A 21,391-nucleotide genomic window follows, 5' to 3' on the forward strand; every position below is an offset into this window, starting at 1 on the left:
AGCATCAGCGATGGAGGGTATGCTACTGAACCAAAAATAAAACCTAAGAGTCCTGTCTGGGGAATTCACACTCCTGAGGTTGAGTTTTACAGCTTGAACAGTGTCTCTCTGTGTCCCAGCATGCACTGCTCTCCTGGGGAGGTGCCCACCTCCCAGTCCTCCCAGCGTGGGTAGGAAGGGGGGATGGGAAGGGCCGGCGTGCGAGGGGAAGGACCCCCTGTCGTCAGCCTGTGGACAGAGGGGGCCACCGTGGAAAGGCCGTTCTGACAGGAGAAGGGTCCCCAGCGAGTGCTTTTCTACAGGGATTCCCCCAAGTTATTCCCAGGACGTGGCTGGGGCTTTGTTCTGCGCCGGCTCCTCCTGGCCTCTGTGCCAGCCACGCCCTGGGCAGAGGAGGAGTTGCCTGTCAGAACTGAGCGAGTGTAAAATAGGAGTGCTCCAAGGAGCCCGGTGGACGACAAGAAGGATGGATGTGTCTGACCGATGAACTTTAGTCATGAATTAGATTTTCCTTCATGGTTAAGAACGATACCAGTGACCCCTGTCCATAGAGCCTGGCCTCTGACCTTTCAGTCATGGTGATGGATTTGTGTGAACTCTTTCAGGAAATGACCCCCGGTTCCCTGGGAGGAGGGACGGGGGGAGTGAGGTGGGGGACGCAGACCATGACCACAGAACAGTGCAAACTGCTGAGTCCACACAAGGTTTGGCGTCTGACCTTTGCCTCCCGAGTGCCCTGCTCTAACTCGCCACACACAGGGTGAGAGGGCACAGGGCCACCGTACAACCCGAGGACCATGCACCTAGGGTCTGAAGGCAGGCGTCAGGCTTCTTGCCGTAGGTGTAACCCCCGAGGACCATCCCTCTATGGCTCGTTATTTTTAAAGTGGACATGCCTATAACTTTCCAAGTCTCTCTCTGCACTAAGTGCTTTGGAATCAGAGCTCAGTTATTTAGATACTACATACAGTCAAACCAACACAGCTGGGAATGGGCATTTAAAGTGTTGGGGTTTCCATACTTATTCTTTGAAGGTGTGTTCTGTGTCACTGTGTAATGTTCTGAAGATCACAGGGCAGCTATTTGCAACGAAAGGCTGTAGGCACCAACATTCTGTTTCCAGGCAGATTAATCTCCGATGTTTGGTATTCATGGGAGGATTGCAGGAATATCAAACCTTTGGTGGATATTTACTCCAAATCCTGGCCAATGCACCAGATAAGCTTTGGAGAGCGTGTGTGAGTATATAGGGTGGGGCTTGTCACGCCAGGTGGAATCCCCTATAAAGGTCTAGTAAGTTTCCTTGGAATATGGGAGGACAATTGCACTCTGTACGCAGACGGTTACCCATTGTTAGGGGCTGACTGGTGCTTGACCCTCTCCCGAGCGAACCAGTGGTTTGGTTAAGCTCATTGTGTCATTTCCCCTAAGTGCTGCAGAGGGAGAGAACAATTCAATAACGGCACAAAGGGGAACGAGCGATGGAGGGGGCCCCGGCCCCCTGCTCTCCTTGTTTCTGACCAGCATCTTGGTCGCCCCTGCTTTTCCGAGCAGCCCCGGGGAAGGCCTTCAACGCCTGCTGATGTCACCCAGGGTCTTGCTTTCATAAGTGCTAAGATGTCATACTAACCATTGGGGCTAAAACTAAGAAAGTCTACCTAGGTGTACACCTACTGTGGTCAGTAATTATCTGTACCCTTGTTTCGTTAAGAAAGGTTAAGGAAATAGCCTATGTAAATGATACCTTATTTTCAATTTTAAATTCCTAAAGAGAACTTTTATTAAGAAGACAGAAGCTACATTATATAAGGCCCTAGGACACACAGTGGGTTCCTAGTCCTCGAAGTAGATGGCATTTAAGATACAGCACACCTGCTGCTGACCCCCTCCTTGCACAGAAAAGACGGGGTGACGTTAGAATTTTCTAGAAGGGCAAATATCTATTGTACATAACCTATGTTATACTCTGATGCCGGGGAATGAAACTGAATTTCCTAGGAGAGGCAGTGTTTTTAAGGATATTTCTTAGGAAAGAACAGGGTTTCACTTACGCTAAAACAGGATCATCTTTCACAATAATGAACCGAGAGGACGTAACTGAATTAACTTGTGGGGAGTCGATTCCTCATGACGGATATTAGCTTAACCAGCTAGCAGAGAATTCAGTGCATTATCTTTATCGGGCTGATTCAGGCCGACACATTAACTCAGAAGACCCAGGAGCGCTCAGCGGGCCTAATGAGATTCCCACTGTTCCCCACGCTGCCTCAGCGGCTCTCCGCGTTCCAGTCCAACCTGTGATCTCATGGAGAAACAAATCCTCTCCCCTTCCTCCTCTCCATCCCTCAATGGGAAGAGCATCATCTTTTCACCATATCGTCCTCTCTCCGCCTTCAGGAAGCCTAACGATGAGGATCAGGCCTCAGGTTCCACGCTCAGGACTGAGCCCTGTGCAAATGGCACACGATAGAAATCAATGTGACGCCGAGGGACCGCCGGGAACAGTGGCCACGGGGGAAGGAAACTTAACAATACACTCGCAGACATGAGTCAGGCCCGTTTCCTTCACACATGCAACGGAGCTCTGCTCTAATCCCTGTCCTATTTAATGTGCCACCACTTAGAAATACAGCTGTGAGAACAATTTAATAAGTAGGTCACATTCACATACTACAGTTTCTATAGTTCTGTGGTATTAACTTATGACAGCAGTGGTCCCCTGTGGGTTTGCTGTGTATGCACGGCCCTGGGCTCAGTGCGCACCCACAGGGCATGGCAGGTGATGCCACCTGGAGGGGTTTGGGGCACCAGGTAATGAACAGTGCGGATGCCTGAATAATGGGATGATGTTTGGATCTTGATCTGAAACGAATTAGGGAGTCACTGTGACTTTCCTGAAGACTAGAGCAGAAGGACAAAAGTGTCTGGAGATTGTTCTGGAATGTGATGGGGGGAACTGCAGCGGAGAGTGGCCTTGCCCTAAATGCTGTATTTCTTCCATCGTGGAAAACCGAGCGTGACGGCACTTAGAAGACGGTTGCAGGGGCACCAATAGGAGGCGGTGGGATCTCGTCCGAAGCAGCCGCGAGTTTAAGAAGACTTTTGCCTGGAGACCAGGGAGATCTGTAAGGAAAGACATTGAAGTAGAACACTGAAGAGTGTAAGAGGGAATCTGATTATACATTTTTGTGAAGATCTGGAGGTTCTAGAAAATGTTTGTCTTTCGTGAATGCCTCCCTTCCTCTCACCAGTTGAGACATGTGAACCTTTGATTCCACAAAAATGCCAACCTCCATCCGGCAGGTGGCGGGAGTCAACGTGCATGACAGCTGGTAGACGCTGGCAAGCAGAGCCGGCCGGCGGGACCTGGTCTACAGGGAAAGCTCCACAACAAATGCAACAACACAAAGCCCATTGCAGTGTACAAAGGACAGTGAGGAGGTTGAGAGCAATGCCTCCCAGGTTCACCAGGGGAGCTCAGTAAGGCCTCCTGGGGAAGGGGCAGGCGGAGCGCCCCCTGGAGGGAAAAGCCTTAGCATATCGGGACAGGTGGGCCCGGGCGGAGGAGAGCTGCATCTTTGTTTTCCCGGGGCTCCGTTAGAATCCTGCAACTGGGTGTGGGAGCCACTGTTTCTACAGACAAGGACTAAATACTCTTCTGTAACCCAAGCTCAGTATTATCACTTAAAGTCCAGCTCCAAGTTACACCCCAGGGTGTAACTACCTATTGGTCCCGGCAAGCATGCTCCTTGGGCCGCACCCGCAGTGACCCTCCCACTGACCTGCTTCCTGCTTGCCTTCCAGCATATGATTGCCGACACCGTCCGGACCCTGAGACACTGCAGGGCCAACCAGTTTGGTGAGTAATCGCAGTCGGCGTGCAATGTACATTCACGTGCAGCGGTGTAGATGGTGACCCTGTCACAAGGGTTTGTGGTAAAACATGTAAACAGACTGTGAAGTATAACATGCATGTTGTACACATACACTGCACTCCCTGTGTTTCATCTCACATGTTCAGGAAGCAGACGGAGGCAAGATAGGGCAGCAAGATTGTACTGTAGAGAGTGACTTTGGTCTACGGCCATACCACCCTGAACGCGCCCGATCTCGTCTGATCTCGGAAGCTAAGCAGGGTCGGGCCTGGTTAGTACTTGGATGGGAGAGTGACTTTGGACCGTCAGAAGCTCCCACCCCACCCCACCCCAGGAAATCTTGTTAGCTTGCCCATTGGCACAGAATTGCCAGTGGGTTTATCAGGGGCGACCCGTCCCTAACCTCTCTGCCTGAAGCCTTCCTGGAATAGGAATATCATTGCACATGTGCCTAATGCAGCCTCCCAGAGTCTGTCCTCCTCTCCAACAAAAATGTCCTGTCTGGGGCTGCCTTTCCCTGAAAAGGTGTGTTCTGAGCGCTTTTGTAGACTCCCAACTGAGGCCAACGTAAGTAGGAATATTCGTTCTTTTCTAAATCTTGGGCACAATTTACATTATGTTTCAATCATGTTAAAACATTGCAGGAAGGAAGGAAATTGACTTTATTGAGTTCACGGAGCTTTCGCATGGGCGGTGGGATCCTGTCACCAGTATTGGTGACTGGTGAATGGAGATATTAGCCCTATGGGTATGGAGCAGAGGAAGCTCAGAGGTTAATCACTCAGCCATTATCACCCCGAGTCCGCCTGATTCCTGGTCCATACCCCTTCCCTTGCCTTGGGCAGATTCAGTAGGTATAAAGGGCAATTAAAAAAATAGAAAGTTGAATTCAATAATTATAAATCAATCAAAGGTGTCCGCTAAGTAAAACTTACTTTGTTAAATAATTCATCCTCATTGTAAGACAATTTTTCTTTAACAATACAGAATATATGTAAAGTAGAAAAATCAAAGTCGCACTTTCTAAGGATGGGTGCACATTCTTAAGAATCTTTTTTTTTTTTTTTTTTGTCTGGGCTGGTCTTGGCTGGCTGTATCATCCCCCAACAAAACAACTGAACATCTGTATGAATTCTGTTCGAAGACCTAATTTTCTAAATATTCATATCAATACCATTTGATATGTGCTTATATAATTCTCCATTAAGCACGGAAGTACAATGCTGTTACAGGAGAAACAGCGATAGTAACGTTATCCTGAGATCCATTCAAGTGCACAAGTATAATGTTGCTAATGAGTTCATACTTCTTTCATCCTCCTGTGCTTCCCAAGTATTTATGGGCCCTTGGCTAATTCCAAGACTTCAGTCGCATTTACTCAGGGCCTGGTTTATATGCTGCAAGTGTGGACGGGAAGGCTGGGCTGACCTTGGCCCTGTCTTGAACCTCCCATCACCAGAGAGTAAGTCTCCTTAGCACAAAGCGAGGGAGAAATTCAGATAACTATGAGGCCTGTTTGTGTTCTATACTTCTGTATCTTTAAAAATCATATATGTGACTGAATTACCTAAATCCAAAATGACAGTGTAGATAGGCACGGTGAACCACTGTCAGCATTTGGGATAAAATAAGATAGTGTTGGTCAAGGCCCCTGTAAACCATAGAGTGCCTGCAAGTGTCCATTGTCATGATTGGAACCATTCGTTCTGTCTTCCTCTTTTAAGGCCAGACATTTAACAACAAAATTACCTTGGTAGCATCGTGTGTTCTACACCAATGTTCACTAAACGGACACGTTATCTTGGTGTCTCCAGAAACGGCCTCCGGAATGACATGGCCTTTGGTCACTTCGGTAAAAACATCAACTCCTGGTGCTTTTTACCTTTTGAAACCAGAAAGTCTTATTTCTATTAAACCTAAGAATGATAAGCCACCCATGACATACAGGCCTTAGATTACAAAACACATTGTCATAGAGGAGGGAGGAAAAAACAGCTGCTTTGAAATGAAAGCCTCCTCAGGCCCCGCCCCTCTGCTCGACTGAGCGCAGCCTGGGCCCTGCCTCCCCCCCCCCCCACCCCCCAATCCCGATGCCAGTGACCTCAGGCCACTCACTCACGGTCACATTGTCCTCCACGGCCCAGCTCAGCCTCCGGGGCCCCAGGGTTGGGGTGGGGGTGGATGTGTTTGTTTCTGAGTTTGGGAAGTGAGCCTGCCCCATTGTCCAGGCCCCCTTATCTCTGGTTCCTTATCAGAGCTGCCACCAGCGGGGCACATGTGTGGTCACAGTGCACCGAAGCCAGGCGGCCCTGCGGTATTTAACCACCCGGGTCCTGGATGGCGAGTGGAAACCCCCGCCTCGCCTTTCACGGGGTGGATGTTAGCCCAGCCACGTCCTTTAGGGACCTGCGGTGCCTGTCAGCCATGCCTTACGTTTAGTTCTGTGATATCCATTCACTTAATGGGTCCCTTCATTTTTCCCCAAAAAATAAGGACACCAAAAAGAATTGTGTCTGTGCACTCACCAGGTGAGCAGTGATTTCCCACAGCTCCAGACTGAGATTAAGAGCCCGTGAGAGCCATTGAAACGGGCATGTCTTGTGACACGGGACCTCAGACCACAGACCCGGGAGCCACAGGGCCCGGGTTCCAGTCCCACGCGGCCACTCACTCGTGTGTCTGTGCTGTTTCCCCTCTGAGAGGGGTGATAACCCAGCTGCTGAAGGCTGTGTATTGTTAGGTAGTAAACACCACAGACATGTCGGTAAGACAAACATCTTGCCGGGTCTAAACACCTGACCAAGGAACCTAGTCCGAGCTGAGAACGCAACTGCCCGGTTAGCATCGAGAGCTCCTCTGGAGTCTGACTCAGTCTGCCTGGTAGGTTTACACTGAGCCTTACTGTGGGGTTGACTGGGATTCAGCCAGAACATCACCAGGCTCATGAGATTAACTGGGTTTTTTTTTTCCTCCAAAACTTAGGAGGGGACATGTCTCCGAAAGAGCACCAGGAGCTGAAGTCCTACGTCACCCACCTGTACGTCATCGACAGCCAGCAGGCCCTGTTCGAGCTCTCCCACCGGATCGAGCCCCGCGCGTGAGCCCAGCCGCGCCCCCCTGAGCACCTGCAGCTCTCCCGCCACAGGACGTCCGTGCCCAGCACATCCCTTTCCTGGGAGAAAAGAAGCTGCTGAGTTTTATCAGTAACTCACGAGACACGCTCCAGCCACCCGCGGTGGGGAAGGGCCTCGCCTCAGCTCACCTCGCCGCTCTCGCTCTCGGCCGAGAAGGCAGAAGACTCAGAGCATCTTGGCATGGAGAAGTCCGGTTTCTTACATGGACATTGTTGATCCCATCCAGTTTTCAACTTGAGATGTGCCAGCGTCAAGGCCAGGGAGCCTGTCTTGCGCAGTGGCCAGATATTTCAGTGAGGGCGTGCAGGTTCAGGAGCAGCTCTATGTCACCTGCGAGCAGGTTGTTGTGTATAGGCTGTCAGAGAAGGGGCTTGTCTGAGCACCAGGAGATGGTGATGGCACGTTGGATTTCCAGGGAGAAGGCGTGGTCTCTGTTGCTACACACTGTGATGTCACCAAAGGCCCCTTGTGTCTGGGGAGCCGTGAGGACCCGGCGCCGGCGTCCGTGCCCTGAGTCCCAGAAGGGAACTGTCAGGGCAGGCCCTGCTTTGCACCCACAATCACTCACGGATGTCGGCTCGCCGGTGAAATCTGTTTCTGCACAACTGATTTGCAACTGTGGGCAAGTTAGGCTACAGGGCTTTGCCAGTAAGGAAAAATAGGAATCTTTAGGAGATTGACTCATGGTTTAACTTCCGGGATTTTCTTGACACGTGCAAGCCGGCTCTCCTCCTATTGGGAACAATACGATTTTTGAAAGAGCGCAGTGCCTGACACCTCGTAGGCTCCATCAAGGTGGCAGTCAGAGGTGCCTGGCGGTGCCCTGGTGCTCTGCACGCCTCCGTGGGCTCCTTGCCCGCCGGGTGCAGGGGTCGCAGCCGGTGCAGGGAGGTGAGTGGGGTGGGATGTGCAAGACGCTCGGCACTCCCTCCCTAGAGAAGCGCAAGGGAGGAAGATGGTGCTGATGGCCCGTCTCACAGCAAACATCGGATTTATGTTGGACCCTCGCAAGTCCTAGAGTTCACCTTCCAGCCAAGACAGCGGCCTTCCTATAATTTGTGTGTTTTTTTCTCCCTGAGTCTTTTAAGTCTTTTTTTTTTATGTCCATTTTTATAGATTAGGGCTCCTCCAGTAAGTAAGACCTGGCTATTCTCCAGAACGGGTTAGCGTCCCCTCGCCCTTCATAAAAGCCTGTGGGACACAGCAATGAAATGCACCCGGCCAGTTAGATACCTACCACGTGGCTAAACTCCCAGGGCCCCGGCTCCCTGTGCCAGCTCCACGCCCGTTCCAGCCCTGGGAGCCCGGTGCACTTCTCAGCCCGGCCGCCTGTGCGTCTCCCAGGTGCCTGCGCAGAACCACTTCCTGCCGCCTCAGCACCTCCGTCCGGGGCTGCCTGGCCCCTCTCAGCAGGGCTGTGTCCTGGCTCAGGAGCCACAGAGAGCTTGAGGAGTCGCTGGAAGGAGCCACGGGGAGAAGATTGTTGGTAGAACTGTCAGAGAGATTGCGTCTGCCCCAGCATGTAAACATCAGTCCTGAAAATTAACAGGATTTTGTCGAAAGCACCATCCAGGGCTGGCCCACTAGAGAAATGCTCCCGGCTGCTGGGACCGGAATGGGCCCCACTGGAGGAGACCTGAGCCTGGAGCCAGGCAGCAGGCTTCTCTGGTGGCCGATCACACGCTGCAGGGGCAGGGGCTCGCCGCACGCACAGGCCTTCCTGTCTGCTCTCCGTGCGGGGAGGAGCGTTTGCCCAGTCAGACCATCGAAGGCCATTTTGACATTGTCTCCATGTTTTGCATTTAAGTTTTTATTCACATAGAATCTACTTTGCTCCAACGAAAACTTGCAGTTTCTTTAGTAGAGAACTTTTTCAGCAAAGCACCCGGTGCTTAGACCTCATTTCCGATATGTCCACAGCCAAACGAATCCACACGTGCATCAAGTTAAACCCACCTTGATGGTGTAGGCAGAGCACGCCCAGCAGCGTGGGCGGACACGGGTGGGGGAGAGCGTGGTGCGGTCACATTTCCTCCAGCCGGGGTGGGTGGCTCTGGGGCAGCCGAGGGAAGGGAGCATTTTGTTCACATTAGATTGGCTTTTCCGTCCCCATCTTCTGAATGTCCACATCTCCCAATCTTTCTGAAATTTAGCAACTCTCCAGCGATGCCCCAGGCAGCAGCTCTCAGAAATTTCAGAAGCGCAGAGGAGACGTAAGCCTGGGACTAAAGAACTCAAGGCGGAATTGTGGGAGCCGGGTTTAGCTCAGCATGGAGCTCTTCCCAAAAATCTGAGCTGCCCAACAGTGTGCGGCCGACGTGGGGCTCAGCAGCTCCCTGTTAGTGAGGATGGGCTGTGCTCCCTCCAAATCCTTGCCACAGCCTCTTTGGAGTAGTTTTGTGCTGGCTAGACAGACGGGTGGACTGGAAGACGTCTATGCTGCTTTCCGGCTCTTTTAGATTGTTATGGTCCCATAAAATCTCCATCCGCCCTGGAAACCTCCCAGCTGCCACCATCACCCGCCCTTCCGAGTGGTTCTCTTCGCTGCAGCACAACCCTCCACAGCCTGCGGGTCTGGCTGTCAGCATCCCGGCGAACCAGCCGGCTTAGAAATCGGCACAGCAGGTTTCCGTGGGCACAACCGCAACCTTGCCGAACGTCTCCTTTCTCCATCCATACAGACGCTCCAAAGACCACAGCGTTTCAGAGTCACTTCTCGTTATAATCTGCACAATTGCCAAATGGTTGCCCTGGGAGATATGATCGCTTGCATTCACTTTATTCTATATCATTAATTACGTTTAGAAGAAGTTCATTTACCCAGACCCTGTCCACAGGCAAGTCAGGTGGGGCATATGCGAACTCAGATGCCGCTTGGTGAGGCTTACCGCCTCCTGGTGGGAGAAACAGCTGCAGGAAGGAGAGGGTGCCTGGGACTGGGCCCCCAGAGCTGGGCTTGCCCCGCGGCCCCCGTCCCAGCCCGGCCGCCTTGTGACAGCCGTCACGTACACAGTCGCAGACTCGGTGTTCCCAAATGGCACAAGTCCCCCAAGCTTCTCGGAAACGAGGGGAAAACATGAAAATGGGGACCACCGGGTGCCCTGCCATTGTCCGACACGGAGTTTCTTTTCAACGCTTCAAACACGTCCTTAAAATTTCAGCCTGCTTGTGACGAGCGGGCCACTGTGCTGAACACTGGGAGGGGGGAAATGTTTTTTAAATTTGCCAAAAAGCTAGATGAAAATGTACTACTGTAAAAAGCAAAGCTGTACATACTAAACGTTTTTTAGCAGAGCACTATTTATTTGCATAGCCTATTTATTGTATTCGTGTCACGCTGTTAAATGCTGGGACGGAATCAGTGAGCTGCAGCAAGGACTCGGGCCTTCCAACGTGTCGTTCATTAGGACTGCAGTGGCGTCGTCAGCGGGCGGGAACGCTTAGCCGATAGACAGCCCGCAACCAGGGTGCCCACCTAACTTCTCAGGGACCACACCCCGTAGTTTTCCACCATTGCAGGAGCTGGTAAATATGAAACATGGGTTGAATTACCAGAATTGCCATTAACAGTATTTCCTCCCTCAGATTTCATGCTTTCTGCTTCTGTACATATATGACTGTGCTGTGTATTTATCGAAGCTAGTAAGCAATAATTTATATGTAAAAACGGCCGGGCAATATAAGGTGAAAACTTATATGTCACTGTTACCTTATCTTGTATTTTCAAGTGTTTTTTTAAAACTGCTTTTCCAAATATAAGATGATGCTAATAACGCTATCCGTGCCTGGGAGCTTCTTGCTGTGTCCGTGATGCGTTGTGGGTGCACAGCCCGCGTTGGGGCGGCTTATCACACGCAGTAGTTGAAGCTCGGAAATCGCTTGCTCCCTGTGAGAGCTGGAAGGGGGTGAAGCAGTCTCGGGCAGCCCACAGACGCCCGCATCACGCACGCTGCCCCTGAGTTACTACAGACCCTCATGCCCTGGGCTGGAAATCAGCGCTTCCTCAGATTCTAGGATTTGGAGAGTTCAGCGACGCCATCATCACCTCACCCACTGGAGCAGGGCCAGGGACCAGGGAAGCGCTGAGCCCTGGTGGGATGGCCTGGGCCTGGATAGAGCCCTGACACACGAGTGTGGGCAGATGATTCCGCAGAGGGGTGCTAACGACGCTCTGGGGAAGTGGGGTGTCTCGGTGCTCACACACCCTGCACCCCGGTGGCCTGTCCTTCCAGCCCTCTCCCCCTGGGTGGAAGGGTGGCACGTCCTGCCCACTGGTGTCCGGCTGGGCCCACGTGGTGGTCCCTCCCCACACAGGGTGTGTGTCTCCCCAGGTTGAACTCACAGTGGCCAAGGCCCTGCTCTGTCCGTGTGGCCTGTAAACCGGAGCTTTACCCGGCACCTGCACCTGCCCATCTCCCGCCGCGACCTCAGGGATCCAGGTGAGCAGGGAAGGGCGGCTCCATCACCTCTCCGGCTTTGAAGGACGTGTAACTTGAGTGAGAAATAAAACATCATCATTAGAAGCTACTGGGATTGGGGATCAGTGGGGCCTGGGGGTGTCTCTGGAGAATTTAGCCTGAGCTGGCGGGACACTGTCCTTGATAAACTGCCCTTTCCCTCAGCCCACGCGTGGGCAACAGCCCCTAATGCACGAGACCCTGTCCTCCCAGATCCTGCAAAGGGCCTGTCTCCGTGGGAAAGGGAAAGGGAGACCCCAGAGGAGTTTCTCGGGACTTTCCTCCCCAGGAAGTGGCACTTCTGTGAGGCAAGGGAAGGGGTGGAGAGCACAGGGGCGAGGGACCCCTGAGCTTCCTGCTGTGCTGGTCCCGTCATCGCCATCCTGGGGCAGGGCCCGCATAAAATCCGAGCGAAGGCCAGGAAGGGAGGGAGTAGGGAAGAAAGGGATGTTCCATTGGCTCCGGGTCCTCAGGGATTTTCTTCACTGGGATTTCCCAAACTGGAAAGGCAAGGGCTCCTGCCAACTCAGAAGCCAGTTCTTGTTCAAAGTTGCAAACCCTGAAGTGCACTCTCTGGTCCTGGCCCCGGTGCACGAACCACAGAACCATGTTCCGGGCACTGAGGGCTCCGTGTCGGGCAGGTTCTCCTTTCGGGCCTTCTGGGTCCCGGTGAGCCGCTGTGCATCGTTCCACTCGCTGCCTGACACCAGAGGTCCCTCAGCATTACACGGGCTGGTCCTTAGTCAAGTGCTCCTGGTCCTGGCCCCATCCTGACGTGGTGGAAAGCCCCCCACCCCCCCACCCCCACCCCCACCCCCACGCTGCCTGAGCACCTACTGAGCAAGGCCTGGCTCCTGTTCACTGGGCTCCTGGGGACACGAGCTGAGACCCCTGCCCCAGCCTCACTCAGAGCTGGTCAAGCTGTAGCTCTCGGTTTTGCTTCTCTTATGGTGACTTGGTGTTTGCCCTGGAGGAGCTGGGCCTACTCAGTCCAGCAGGGCTCCTTCCCTGTCTCGGCCGGAGGGCCTCAGGGGTGGCTCAGGGGCCCCTGTGGGCAGCTGTCAGGGCACATCTTCCTCGCGGCCACTTCACTCCTCCCCACGGCACCTGCAGCCCCTCCTGAGCCCACGCTTCACCCAGCCCTGAGGTGACGGAATTCCCCATCCTCCTTGGATGGCCCCGCACTCTCCCAAGCCCTTCCCCGCTGCCTGGCCACTCCACCTGGCCCTTTATTTCCCGATAAAACCGCACCAACGTGCAGACCTTCTCAACAGACCACCTACGAAGAGAAGAACGAGCCCGCCCAAGGTAGACCCCCAGAGTGTAGCATCCGGGCTTTCTCCGGGTAAGTGGGGTGGGGTGGGCGAAGCAGGCGGTGCTGACTAGACTTTTCTCCTCCCAGGAGGACCCGCAGGCGGTCCCGGTCCCAGTGTGGAGCCAGGAGCTGCGATGCCGCCTGGGAGGGGCACTGAGCCCTCCGTCCTGAGGCCCCTTCCCTGCTCAGACGGTGGGAGGTTCCCCAGTTGTCTGTGTGGTTAGAGCAGCCATGGGCAAACTAGGGCCCACGGGCCGGATCCGGCCCGTTTGAAATGAATAAAACTAAAAAAAAAAAAAGACCGTACCCTTTTATGTAATGATGTTTACTTTGAATTTATATTAGTTCACACAAACATTCCATCCATGCTTTTGTTCTGGCCCTCCGGTCCAGTTTAAGAACCCATTGTGGCCCTCGAGGCTGTCATTGCCAGTTAGAACTTCAGTGAAAATGATGGCATTCTGAGAAAAATCCCTGCAATAGATACTGGGAGCCCTAACCAAAGGAGAGAGAGAGAGAGAGAGAGAGAGAGAGAGAGAGAGAGAGAGAGCAAGCAGAGGTTGAAGTCCCGACAGCAGTCAGCCCGTGGGAGACTCAGGCAGGGACGAGGGCTTTCCCAAGTTCTGGCCACAGTGGCTCCTGGCGGCTCCTACTGGCAGGCTCTTTCTCCAGAGAGTCTGCTATGGTGAGTGACGCCAGCACCAAGGCCAAACCAGGAACTATCTTGGCTCCCAGCCCACTACCCCTTGGTCCTCCAGTCCTCCACCAGCGGCTCCCTCTTTGCCCCCCACCCGGCATGAGCGCAGCCCTGCCGCCTCCCTCCAGCCATGGCAGTAACCTGCCACCTCATCACCCTCCCTCAAGTCTAAATGCCCCCCATCTAATCTCCAAGCTGCTCTCAGAAGCATGTTTTTGTTCTAAAACACAGATCTGATGTGTGTGTTTTTCATCTGAAAATCCTTCAATAGCGCCTCCCAGGCTATAGAACTAAATAAACCTCAGTGGCATACAAGGGCTTCACATTTTGGCCTCTACTTATCTGTTCAGGGCCAAAGAGATGGGGCCGATGGCCCAGGACACAGATAAGGTGAAAGCCCCTTAACCTCATATCCCTCATGTGAAGATGAACTGATTCTTACTAACGAAAATGCCTGTTGAAAGTAACACGCACCAGGCATTTGCTAAATAAGTAAGTGTATGTGAGGCCTATTTGCTACTTGCAAGGTATTAAATCTTAAAGCCAGACTGACAGGGATGCAGAGCTAGCTGGGGTTGGGGGGCCCTCCCCGGAGGAGCCCAGGCCACCAGAATTGCATTCAGGATATAGGAGCCCTTCCCCACCAGAGCTGTGCAAACAGACCTAAGTCCACCTTGCAATCCGGCCACAGGATGCGGCTGTGCTAGGAGACCTCTGGGATCCTTCGCCGGGCTGTAAAGAAAGCCGTGCAGGCCTGTGATTGCCAGAGCTAATTACTTCGGTTTTATTCAGGGAAGTGGCTTGGCTGCTGTGGGAAATAAGAACTGTTCATGCTCCTTTGTATTCCAGTGACCTGGGCTGGGCCGGAGCTGGACGGGGAAGGCAGAGGGCGGAAGCCGGAAAGGAGTGCCTCGCCGCTCCCTGTCCGGTGCCCCTGCTGACTCCACAGTCCTGCCCTGGGCGCAGGCCTGCCACAAACAACCAAACAAAGGCCCTCCATCCACACAGAGGGCCTGCCTCCAGGTACCAAGCTGCTGCCCCCCGCCCAAGGGAAAGGAGGGGGCTCTGGTCCGCTATCACTGTCTCTGTGTTCCCAGCCCAGCCCTCTGGCCCCTCGTGCCTTCTCCCCCAGGCTCCCTGCCTGCACCCAGTCCCCTCTCCACTCCCTGGATACCATCTGCCCAGGACCCCTTTCCTAACTCCCAAGCAAGGCTCATCCACAACCAAGCCCTCCTGAACCCCCTTATCCCTATCTGAATTCCTGCAGCAGGTCCCACTCGTTACTCTGGGGGGAACCACCCTGCATTGTCTTGCCCCCCCACCCAGCGTGGGCCACCTGGAAGGAGAGGAGCAGGTCTGACAGTGTGGCCTCTGCAGCCAGAATGCCCCCAAGTTCAAGTCCGGCTCCAACTTGTAAGCTGAAAGCACTGGCGAAGGTCTCCACCTTGAACTTGCACCCCATAAAACGGGTTTCTCTGACCCCTACCTGGCAAGGTTGCATGGAAATCACATGAGAAAATGCATGTAAAGTGCTTAGTGTCATGCCTGGTACCTAGTGGGCATTCAAATAACTATTGAAGATGGTGAGGGTGGTGGTGATTAATGCGAGATACATGCATTTCTACTCCACAGCCTGCAAGTTACTTCACTTCTCTTATCCTTGGTTCTCTCCATTGCCCGAAGGCACTTAGCAACATCTGTGCCCAGGGCAGCGGTGAGCAGGCAATGGACAATGACGGGAGCTCCAGTGAGCTCTAATCCGAGGTTTCCTTTTGAGTCCCCACTTGCCTTGCTCCAAGCTGGGACAAAGCAAGGACTCCCTAAACCAGTGGTTCTCAACCTTCCTAATGCCGCGACCCTTTAATACAGTTCCTCATGTTGTGGTGAACCCCAATTTCATTGTTACAAATTGAACATAATTAAAGCATAGTGATTAATCACAAAAACAATATGTAATTATATGTGTGTTTTCCGATGGTCTTAGGCGACCCCTGTGAAAGGGTCGTTCGATCCCCAAAGGGGTCGAGACCCACAGGTTGAGAACCGCTGGCCTAGAGCCTGCAGAGTTGGCGAAACCCTAATGTTAACATCCACATTGTCATTCACATATTAATAACACGGGAGAAAGCCGAAACCGGTTTGGCTCGGTGGATAGAGCGTCAGCCTGCGGACTGAAAGGTCCCAGGTTCGATTCCGGTCAAGGGCATGTACCTGGGTTGCGGGCCCATCCCCAGTAGGAGATGTGCAGGAGGCAGCTGATCGATGTTTCTCTCATCGATGTTTCTAACTCTCTATCTCTCTCCCTTCCTCTCTGTAAAAAATCAATAAAATATATTTTTTAAAAAAATAACACGGGAGAAAAAAGGCTGACTGACCCTGGGCACCTGCCTGGGTGAAGCTGCCTGAGGGCTTTTCCTGGCCCCGCCCCCTGCTTCCTGTTCCCTGCTTTGGACCACAGGATGGGGAGCTCCTAAGCAGCATGTCCACCTCACAAGCTCTGGGCTCCCCCCAGAAGCATCACCGTTTCTGAGGAGACGGAGATGGACACACACTCTCTGTCCTCTAGCTGTGTCCTCTGACGTTGGGGCAGTTGTCTCTGGCTTCATGTAGGTACCAGTGCTGAAGGGCTGACCTCTGAGCCTGGGTTGAGATGAGGTTCCCTTTGTGAGGCAGGAAAGCAGGGGCAGCCGAAAGGACAGCTCACCCTGGGCCTGTGGATACAACTGGCTTAGTGCTTCTCTTCCTTAAATCAACCAATAACTTTCTCTCTGCTCCACCTTTCTCTCCCTCTTTCTCTCCCCCCCCCCCCATTCTCACTCCCTCACCCTATCTCTGTCTCTCTCTCCCTCTCTTTCTTGTAAGTTAACACTAATGCGCAACAGACTTCATCAGATCTGTCTAACACATATTTCTTCACCACCTACTATGTGCCAGGTCCCATCCTAGGTGATGGGAAGACAGACATGAAGATAACAAGGATCCCTTCCCTCAATCCAGCTGGAGAGTTAGAGACAGAGATAATAAACATGACAGAGGAGTGGAATATGTAGCAGTTCCCCAGATCAGTGGTCGGCGAACTGTGGCTCGCAAGCCACATGCAGCTCTTTGGCCCCTTGAGTGTGGCTCTTCCACAAAATACCACGTGTGGGCGCACACGTACAGTGCAATTGAAACTTCGTGGCCCATGCGCAGAAGTCAGTATTTTGTGGAAGAGCCACACTCAAAGGGCCAAAGAGCCGCATGTGGCTCGAGAGCTGCAGTTTGCCGACCTCTGTCCTAGATGATAGGAGGGTCCTGAAAAGCACGAATCTCACGCAGGGAAGGGGGCGGGAGAGTGCCAGGAAGGTGGGTGACGTGTTAGGCAGGGCGGCCAGGGAAGGCCTTGGCTATGGGTTGAATTGTGTCCCCTCCAAAGTCACATGTTGAGGTCCTGACGCCCAGGATCTCAGAGTCTGACCTAGCTTGGACATAGGTCTTTACCGAGGTGATCACGTTATGATGCAGTGACTCTGTGGCCCTGCTCTCGTGTGGCTGTCGTCCTGAGAAGAAGGGTCAATCTGGAGATGCGTGCAGGGAGAACACCCCGTGAACGTGGAGACAGACGTCTGCGGACAAACCCAGGACCAAGGCCTGGAGGGGATCCTTCCCTCCCAGCCCTCAGAGGAACCGGCCCTGCCAAGCCCTTCCTTACGGCCTTCAGCCTTCAGAACTGGGAGGCAATACATTGTGTTTTTTAGTCACCTGCTGGTGGTGCTTTGGCACAGCAGTCCTGGGAAGGCCGTGTAGTCCTGCCGAGAAGACCGGAAGGAAGGGAGGGAGCCAGTCATGCCAACACCGGAGGGACGAGCACCCCGCACACAGGGGCAAGCGAGGGCAGACCCTGAAGGCGCACCTGGGTTCAAGGACCACAGGAGCCTGGCGTGGCTGGAGGCCAGACCACACGGAACCAGGACGTGTCTCTAACTCAGAGGAGAGACCCCTGGAAGGTGCCAAGCAGAGAGTGATGGGTCTGATGAGTGTTTCAACCAGACCACTGCTGAGTTTTCCTCTGAGGGGCGCGGATGGAGGCAAGAAATCATCAGCGAGGAAACTCCTGGGATGATCCACACAAGAAACCCCAGTGACCTCTGCCGCTGTGGCAGGGGTGGATGGGGGGTGGGGGGGGACATAGAATGATTCCAGGTCCAGCTGGAAGGTAAGTCTGGCAGCATTTGCTTAACAAGTAACCTGTTGACCTAAAGCAGTGGTTCTCAACCTTGGCTGCACATTAGAATCACCTGGGAATCTTTTTAAAATCCTGATTTCTGGGCCTCATCCTCCGGAAATTCTGTGTTTTGTGTGTTTTTTTTTGTTATGGGGTGGGGCCACAATATTAGTAACAAAGAAACAGAATTTCCGGAGGATGAGACCCAAAAATCGGGATTTTAAAAAGATTCCCAGGTGATTCTAATGTGCAGCCAAGGTTGAGAACCACTGGCCTAAAGAGAGCCTCCGCCAAAACGTGAGGCACTCGCGCCACCTGCTGGCCATGCAGAAGGCAAACAGAACCTCCTTCCCCTCCCGCCTCCCTCCTTTCCCGCGAAGGAGTGCTGACGGCAGATCCAGGAGGAAACGTCCCCAGCTCTCCATCCGTCACCCCTGCTGGCCCGACGTGGTCCTGGGCTCCTGGTTCTGTGCACCGGCCGGGCAGGGGCTTCCGTGTCGAGATGCCGGGACCAGCCAGCGGCCCTAGAGGAACCCATGTTTTTGGAGGGGACGCCCAGGGCTGGTGGTGAACTGCCACAGGATCGCGTGGGCATGGAGCGCCCTCTAGTGGCTCACCCGCTCAGGAGGCTGCCGAGCGCCGGGCCCTGCTGAACAAAGTGACTCTGCAAAACCCTGGGGCCCCAGATCAGTGCTTGAGTCAGACCCAAACTGCCCCGGACCCTGGGTTCGGAGGCCACCTGACTGCAGGCAGCCAAAGGGAGACCTCGAGAGCACCCTGAGAGCCCGAGGGTGCCCCCAATCAGCGGAGAGAGCGACCGTTCGATCTTTACATCCCCCCATTGGTTAGTGCAGTTTTCAGCATTTCTGTGCTGAAGGGAGTGGACACCAGTTCACAAAAACAAGTTGTAAACTCCTAAAAAAAGAACATCCATTTGGCAATAGCCCCTCAGTAGTTCTCCGCTGAGATTCCTTCTGCATCCACAAGGCAACGTTACCCCGCGTTTGGGAAGCGGCCAGCCTTTCCTTGCAGCCGACTTGCTGTGACCCCCTCCTGGCTTCACGTGCGGCCTGTTCTGTGTGTAACTGAGCCTTCCTCTGGCGGGTGTCCTCAGCCGGCACCTCCTCAGAGAGAGGCTTCCAGGAGGCTCCGCCGCGCAGCCCCTGGTGCACAATCCAGTGGCACACCGGCCACCACCGCGGGAGCTTTTCTTTTCAAAGACCCGTCCTTGTAGAGCAGTGGTTCTCAACCTGTGGGTCGCGACCCCTTTGGGGGTCGAACGACCCTTTCACAGGGGTCGCCTAAGACCACCGGAAAACACATATAATTACATATTGTTTTTGTGATTAATCACTATGCTTTAATTATGTTCAGTTTGTAACAAAAATACATCCTGCATATCAGATATTTACATGACGATTCCTAACAGTAGCAAAATTACAGTTATGAAGTCGCAACGAAAATAATTTTATGGTTGGGGGTCACCACAACATGAGGAACTGTATTAAAGGGTCGCGGCATCAGGAAGGTTGAGAACCACTGTTGTAGAGTGTGCTTCGTCACAATTGCTACCCTACACGTTTGGGGGGATTGAACTGTGTCCACACTCCCCACCCAAGTTCATATGTTGAGTCCTAGCCTCCAGCACCTCAGAGTGTGATTGTGTTTCAAAATAGGGCCAGTGAAGATGTAACCAGTATCTCCTGCTATCCGGTTACTATAGCAACGCATACACTCTAACATGGAATTCCAGACACCCCTGTGTTTGTTTTTTTAAATCCCTTGGCCATTTTTCCATCATGCGGCTTCCCACTCAGCTCCTCTCCTGCACCCTTCCTGGAGGTCGCCCAGCCTTCTCCTCATTTCCGCTCCCTCTGTCCCACCGCCGGGGGTCAGCTCCAGGCCACACTCCGCAAGTCCAACCCCCTGAGGAACGTGGCAGAATAAGGACTTTCCCTTTCCCAGGACGCGTCCTCAGAAAGACGTGTGTGTGGTTGTAGAGGCGAGTTCTTTTCCGACGGTTACAGCTGCGCTGCACTGATAGGCATCCCCCTGGCTGATTCCCGGCAGCTGGTCCCGCTGCGCCCAGCAGGCTGCGTGCACTGCGCCGGGTGCTGGATCCTGGTGGCTGACACGCCCGCCCGGTGGGACCAGGGCTCTGTGGAGCTTTTACTGATGGTCTTACGTTCTCATCGGCGCGAGCGTCTCCATGGCGTTAAGGAAAGTCCGCTTTGCAACGAGATCATGTGGCCTGTGTTCTGTGGTTCATCTTACTGAATAGCTTTGATTTGCTTCAGGTGAGTATCTTAGGAGAGGGTCACTCCATTGAATGGCTCCTGCAGGTGCCGTGCGGAGTTTATTTATACACACACTTTCCTCCTGAGAGCAGCTGACAACACTGAGTAGACGTCCCAGCCGTGTGTGGCGGAGCGTGGCGGGCACACGCAGAGACGGGGCTGCCTCCTGCAGGCAGGGCCATTATGCTGCCCGCCAGGTCAGGGCAGGCATCCAGGAACGAAGCAGGTGGGCTCCGCGGCCGCTGAGCCTGAGGGAGGCCCAGGGACACTGTGATGATGTGGTTGATGGAGTAAGACCGGCTGCTCACAACTGCGTCCTCCCAGAGCCCAGTTCCTGGGCAGGATCTGAGCAAGGCTCAGCTACGCACAGCGGGGAGGTGACGGTGCTAACACGACTGCGGGCTGCGTGCAGGACGGCGCTCAGACGTGCCGAGGAGGCCCCGAGTGCTCGGTAGCTTCCATCCTGAAATTCTTAAGTTTTCTTTTTGAATTTGTGTCTTGTGACGTCCCGTGGGACAATGGAGCACGTGCCGGGGCTGGAAGGCTCTCCAAATGGTGGGTTTTGTAGTTCGGAATGCCTTGCCCTGGTTGCAAGCAGGCCCTGCTGCACCAGGTGAAGGGACGGAGGGAGTAGGCCATGGGTGTGGGCGTTTATTGGCCAGGGCTGGGCTGGTTTCTGTTTGCTGTGGCCCAAGGTCCTAGAGGCTCCACTTTCCTCTGTGTCCTTGCTGGTGCCTTCTGTTGTCTTTGGGTTTCCCGAGACTTCTCCCATGTCTTCTGAGACGCACAGTTGTCCCCGTTGTCACACAGGAGCCCTAGGGGTACGGGAGGCGAAGGTGGAGGGGCAGTGGCCTTAGTCACAAGATGAGCGAGCCTGTGGCCCTGGGCTGCGACCTTCACAAAAGCTTCTTGATTTTATTTTGTTTGTTTGTCCCCGTAGCTGAGACAGGGAGGCTGCAAGGGGCTGAGCGGGGCACCTCCCTTCCCTCTTCCTTCCCCCCAGATGAGGCCTGGAGGGCAGGCCTTGTTAAGACCTGAGTGCTCTGGATGCATCTGGCTGCTTCCCCCTCCCTTCCCAGAGCAGGAGGGGTTTCCTCCTGGCTTCTCTGTGAGGACCTGGCCGGGCCAGCCGTGGAGTGTGGGGGCCTCCCTGCAGCTTGAACCCTCAAACGTGTCCACCCTGGGCCTCCAGCAACTCAGCAGCTACACTAGCTTTTCCCGCCGGCACTGACTCCACCGAGGAAGTTTCTGCTCCGGTAAGTTATGACTGTATCCACCTATTGCAGGTTGTGGCTCCATATCCGCCTGTTGTGGGTTGTGGCTCTATATCCACCTATTGCAGGTTGTGGCTCTATATCTGCCTATTGTGGGTTGTGGCTCTATATCCGCCTGTTGTAGGTTGTGACTCTATA

The 21,391-nt window shown here is 53.8% G+C and overlaps 1 protein-coding gene across 2 annotated transcripts in view; it reads left to right on the plus strand.

Moving 5' to 3' along the window:
* The window catches only part of RAPGEF5 (Rap guanine nucleotide exchange factor 5), a 196,304-nt gene extending 185,517 nt beyond the window's left edge, over positions 1-10,787 (plus strand). For both annotated transcript variants that reach the window (XM_023753857.1, XM_014455916.2), the window contains 2 exons: positions 3,805-3,859; positions 6,858-10,787. In XM_023753857.1, coding sequence (XP_023609625.1) covers positions 3,805-3,859; positions 6,858-6,976 — 174 coding nt within the window. In that variant the 3' untranslated portion in view covers positions 6,977-10,787. The remainder of the gene's footprint in view (positions 1-3,804; positions 3,860-6,857) is intronic.
* The last annotated feature ends 10,604 nt before the right edge of the window (positions 10,788-21,391 follow it).

Source organism: Myotis lucifugus, unplaced genomic scaffold, assembly GCF_000147115.1.
Source record: "Myotis lucifugus unplaced genomic scaffold, Myoluc2.0 scaffold_52, whole genome shotgun sequence".
Classification (NCBI taxonomy): Eukaryota; Metazoa; Chordata; class Mammalia; order Chiroptera; family Vespertilionidae; genus Myotis; species Myotis lucifugus.